At 40.0% G+C, this 6000-nt stretch overlaps 1 protein-coding gene across 1 annotated transcript in view; it reads right to left on the bottom strand.

The window, feature by feature from the left end:
• Positions 1–664: 664 nt before the first annotated feature.
• DCTN6 (dynactin subunit 6) overlaps positions 665–6000 on the bottom strand; it is an 856966-nt gene continuing 851630 nt past the window's right edge. Inside the window, exon 7 of the mRNA XM_044059469.1 lies at positions 665–935. Coding sequence (XP_043915404.1) covers positions 837–935 — 99 coding nt within the window. The 3' untranslated portion in view covers positions 665–836. The remainder of the gene's footprint in view (positions 936–6000) is intronic.

Genomic DNA, 6000 nt, shown 5'->3' with positions numbered 1-6000 from the left:
TTCCGAAAAAATGCCAAGGTCGGACACGGTTGGATATGAATACCCAATTGTTGACTCAGACAAAAAGGACATCAGATTCATATTTAGATGTGTACTAGCATGGCATATTATATTAGATGCACTACAGGATCAGGCTTTGCTTTTCTTGGGGAAATCTATGTGAACTGTTATGAGGCAATGAACTATGAGGCATCCTATGCACCAATATACTGGAATTATATGTTTGGCACAGTTAATGCATGAAAGACTTTCCTGTATTATAAAGCCAACTATCATCCCTGCATTTTGGGGTGTGCACTGGCACATCCTACAGGCATGAGGTCTGTATCTGCACATAAACATGAATTTATTGACAGGCACCTTAATTAGCAAAGAAGAAACATTGTATGCACTGCAGAAAAAGCAAAGGCGCCCAAAAAAGTACTACTAAGATTACAATTTTTTTTTTGAAATTCAAAAAATGAACAACATAGGTAAACCACAGATGCCTAGCAGCCTTGTCACATTCCAAAACTGTTTTATGCAAACTCATCAACAGTAGAACATATTTTGGAAGTTGGTAGCTAAAGGGAAACCAAATTAGTCTATTATTAAATGTGTCTGCATATATAATACATAAAAAAACTCAAAATGTGCAACATTAAAGACAGTAGATAAGAGAAGGTTGGGTATGAAACCTTTAATAGCACAGACCTTACAATAATCATAAATATCACTTAAAACACCTGGAATGGATAACTTAAGTCACTTTTCTTGAAGATGGAAAACAACATTCAAAATTCAACATAGCTGTTGTTGATAAGTTATAAGTTACAGGAATGTACTGAGCGATGTTCCTAGCTCTTGACAGGAGTGGAGCTCCCTTTCATAGTTTTCTTCAGATGGTGATAATTTGGCAGAATTTTCATCAGAAAATCTAACTGCAGTGTCTGTGGCTAGTCAAAAAGAAAAAGGGAGTTCAGTTAATTGGTTTCATGAGCAAGAACATGCAGGACAAAAACCTCCTCAATGCACAGTTCCCAATACTGTTCTGTCATGCACAATCATACCTCTCAACTTTCCCCGATTTCCAGGGATGTCCCTGATTTACACTACAAAATTTAGCTCTGTTCCTCTAAATCCCTCCTAAAACTGGTGACTCTAGGAGGAAAGGTGGTGAATTATACTGAATAAATAATGGCAGTAAGTAAGAGGTACAGATTTCTTTTATTTCACAAAATGTACAGTAATTGACATTCTTTTATTCTGCCAATGTGTCACGTTAATAGTATTAATATTTTAAAAATGTCCCTGATTGTCCCAGATTCTGTTGGAATATGTCCCTAATTATCTGAGAGCTATGTGCACAATTCTGCAAGACCCATCATTATGTTGCATTAAACAGAAATAAAATTGGTATATCCACTTGTTTAACATCTTGAACAAGGCAAATTTCAGATGTAACAGTGTAATCTACAATGTTTGCTGATAGACTCAGAAACAAATTACATACCTACCATACTGAGAGATGTGTGTGACCATGTCCCATCTTCTTCAAAACAGCAGGACTAAGGCCATCAGGTCTTAGCTTGGCATCTGAAACTTTCCCTGGGTCTAACACCTCCTTCCTTACCCACAATGCAGTGCTTTTTAACATGCTTCCCCAGAACTCTTGCGTACTATTCAAAACTGAAGCACATTTGGACTCCCAGAAGTGCGACATATGGAAATACTTTGGGTACAACAGAAAAAAACAGACAGTATGAAGGTGAGTTGCTCCACAGGTAGCCACACTGCAGGTCCTTGATCACAATAAATGCATCCTGTAGTAACAGACAAACTAGTGTATGCACAGTCAACACCTTAAACCTTTGTGCCTGTGGTAATCTGGTTCAAGTTGGTGATACCTAAAACATGCCTCCAGTGGAACCCGTCATTGCCACTAAGAAGAATGTACCAAAAGTATACATAGTACTGAATGAATATCTTCTAGTAAGTGATTACGGAGCAATGTAATTCTGTTCTCATGATGCAGTCATTAAAGCCTTGGACAAAACTAAAGTGCAACAAACAAACACTACTTCGCTGACCTATCTTGTCTAATGTTATCTAAAACAAATGGGGTAAGAAGTGCTCAATTCTTCCTCATAGGGAATACACTGTATTATAGGGTATAAAGGATAGTAATAACCATAACTGATTACTATAAGATCTAATTTGCTGGGAAGATTCCGGATGCTGCTGCTTTCATTTAGACTTTGAGACCCACTGTTTATTTTGTTACTGCCTTTTTTTGTATGTGCTGTTTTCTGGATCACTTACAGTAAAACAGATGTTCTTTGGTATAAATAAAGCCCTTGAGTATTTAAGAATATACAGATGGAAGATTTAAATAAAGCCCTTGAGTATTTAAGAATATACAGATGGAAGATTTACATTTACATATTCCATGTCTTACCCTATTCTCCCAAGTCCTTTAATAATTTCTAGAAAGAGGAGTCAAACTAGATGCATTGGTTTAGTGCAGTATTCAAAACCTTAATATCATCAAGGAAAGGCTGGAGTCTATGCTATGCATACCTTCTTGAAGTTAGCAACATCTATGCCATAACTACATTTTAAATAATTTAATTTAATCCTGACTTGTGCTCAGGATTAACTGTAACCTGTGGAACTTGTTTAACTTGCTTACTTATGTAATCTCTGTAAATAGTCTGTTTGTAATATGTAATGCTGGTATCATGTAATGCTGTATCTGCTTTTCTCCCCGGGCCTCTGCTGAAAATGGACATGCATCCAGTCGGACTATCCCGGTCAACAAATGTAAAATAAATAAAATAAAAATAAATAAATAAATATGTCTGACAAACTTGCCAGCACTTTGTACCTGTTTGTATTATTTCTCTAACAGAAACACCAAAAGAAACATCAGTACTATCTTTAGTCAGCTCATCAATTAGTTTCAAAATCCTTCCATAGCACAACACACTTTGGTTTTGTAGTTTACTGCCCTGATGCCCATGGCAGCAGAAATGTACATCCACTCACCAAATCTGTCAAACATTCTACTTTCTGTCATGTAGCAGACCCCTATTAGAGTATTAGAAGCCGCTGTCTTTTTAGACCCCTTAGGAGCACAGCTATGTCAGTTACGTTAGGATTAACCAAGGGAGTTATTTTTTTTTTCTTTTTCTGCAGCAGGTGAGCATTAAACTCTTCAGAAATGGCTTGGGGATATTTAGTGTTACATTAAAACAGATATTCTCCAGGAGGTACTCAGGAGAAGGGGAATCCTCATCCTTGGAATTTGTATTCAGAACAAGGGGTAATGTGATCTGGTCTATACAAGACAGGGATTTCTTCATCCTCCCATTGGGCAAAAAAAGCAGGAAGGAGGACACAGTCCCAAAAAGTGGAATAAGCTTTCAACAGTTTTTGATGATGAAATAATGAAACCCGATTTGCCTTTACTAGAAATTAAAAATACTCACAGGCTTTAGTAATTTGTCATAATCAAAGAAGTTATATCACATACCCAAAGAAACCAATATCAAGTCACCAGAGATGCTAGCATCAAGCAATCAGTCTTAATCAGTTTCTTAATTGGTGAGGTCCTCCATCTCTAAGGTCTGTTTCAGTGGCAGGCCAAACAGGTCTGAAATTGCTGTGTAGTAAATAGTTACCTTTACAGTACGGTTTCATGTGAGATCAGACTAAATGTGGATGGGTAACAATATAATTTTTCTTTATACTTCAGATAAATAGAAATACAGTGCTCAGCCAAATACTGGGTTATTTCAAATGCGTGCACATGTTAAAGTAATTTTCTTTATGTGGACACCTGAAGTATCTCACCTTTTTGAAAGCCTGGGAGGTGCAGGGACTGCTGTGATTTCAGGGAGGCCTACAGTAACACAGTGTGACAGATCTGACCACAAACTAATCACCATGGAAATCCACAGCTCACCCATACCCCCTGCAAAGGTAACCACCATGAAAAAAGTACAGTTTTGTACCTACCATAAATGTAGATGTCCGATAGGTATGCATCTGCAGTCCTTACATATGGGTTGTCCTGCCTCAGGCAGCCCTTCGGTTGGCCGGATTCCAAAGTCTGGGTCCGGTGTCGGCTGATGTCGCCCCTTCCCCGACGTCAGAGCGCCTGGGGTATAAAAGTGTCAGCCGACGCCATCTTCCTCAGTTTTTCTTGCCCCAGATGCCAGGTGCCCTCTAAGGAAGGCTAAATTTGGTAGAAATACAAAATATTGCAAACATGCACAGTAATATAAAACAAATACACCATAATAGATAACCCCAGCTAGCTATAAGAGGGATAAGTACCCAAGAAGTACCACAGAGGGGAAGGAGGGAGGGTAAACCTGACTGCAGATGCATACCTATCGGACATCTACATTTATGGTAGGTACAAAACTGTACTATGTCCTTCAAGGATGCATCTGCAGTCCTTACATACGGGTAGAATACCATAGCCAAGCTGGGGGTGGTAGGCTCTAAGAAAATGATGGTGTAGCTAAAATGCCCTGCAGGACTGCCATAGCAAAGCCTGCTCTGGATCTGGAATATAAGGGGAAAATGTATGCACGGAGCTCCATGTAGCAGCTTCTAAAATGTCCTTGGTAGCCACCCCTCTTAAGAAGGCTGTGGAGGTGGCTGTAGCTCTGGTGGAATGAGGTCTGATGTTAGCTGGCACAGCTTTTCCATGATAAGAATAGCAGAATCAAATGCAATTTCCTATCCATTTTGAAATTGTCTGTTTGGAAATTGCTTTTCCTTGAATGCCTGCAGCATATGCTACCAACAGCTGGTCAGTTTTTCTGAAAGTCTTAGTTCTGTCCAAGTAGTAGCGTAACTGTCTGTGAATGTCCAGGGTATGCAGAAGTTTCTCTCCCTTGTTTTGTGGATTTGGAAAGAAGGTAGGCAGGTGAATAGCTTGGTTCAATGAGACCCTGGATACCACCTTTGGCATGAATGAAGGATTGGTTCTCAAGGAGACTCTGTCCTGATGAAAAATAAGAAATGGTTGTACTGCCATGAGTGCCTGCAATTCAGATACTCTTCTTGCTGAGGTTATGGCCAGAAGGAAGGCAGTCTTCCAAGACAGGAACTGTAACTCTGAAGATGCTGCTGGTTCAAAGGGAGGTAAAGTCAACTTTTCCAACATGAAGTTAAGGTCCCATGTAGGCAATGGTGGTTTTCTTGGAGGATTGATGTTTTTAATTCCTCTTAGAAACTGCCTTAGGAGAGGATGAGAGAAGACAGGTGGATCAGTATTGTATTCTGCTGAAATTGCTGAAGCATGAATTTTTATGGAAGAGTAAGAAAGGCCATTATGGAGCATGTCTGCCAAATATTCCAGGATATGTGCCATGCTCATCACTGTGGCATCTAGGCCCTTTGCAGTGCTCCAAGTGTGGAATCTTTTCCATTTTACTGAATATGTCTTTCTCGTGGAAGATCTGTGAGCTTCCATGATGATATCCTTCACTCTCTTGGATAGCTTTTCCTGGTGAGGAGTCGAGGTATTCTCTAGGCTGTCAGCTGCAGGGTTTTCAGGCTGGAGTGCAGAGTTTTGTAATTGTGCTGTGTCAGAAGGAGTGTCCATAGTGGTAGAGGCCATGGTTTCGTGTGTGATAGGGTCCGTAACAGTGGGTACCAGTGCTGCCTTGGCCAGTCCGGGGCTATTAGAATCACTTTTGGCTGCTCTGTCTTGATTTTCAGTAAGACCTTGGTCATTAGTGGGAGTGGTGGAAATGCATACACTGTTAGAGTATTCCAACTGAAAGAGAGGGCGTCCACTTTCCATGCTTGTGGGTGGTATGTCCTTGTGCAGAATTTCTTCAGCTGATGATTGTGGTGGGAGGCAAAAAGATCTATGTCCGGCCTCCCCCATGATTGTGTTATCTGAAGGAAGATGTCTGGGTGCAGCATCCATTCGTGTAGGTCCATGGTATATCTGCTTAGGCTGTCCGCCAGTATATTGTCTTTTCCTGGCACAAACTG

The sequence above is a fragment of the Protopterus annectens genome, chromosome 17.part0 (assembly GCF_019279795.1).
Source record: "Protopterus annectens isolate FY-2018-M chromosome 17.part0, PAN1.0, whole genome shotgun sequence".
Lineage (NCBI taxonomy): Eukaryota > Metazoa > Chordata > Ceratodontiformes > Protopteridae > Protopterus > Protopterus annectens.
Note: the sequence above shows the minus strand (reverse complement) of the source record. Positions and strands in the feature narration are given on the sequence as shown.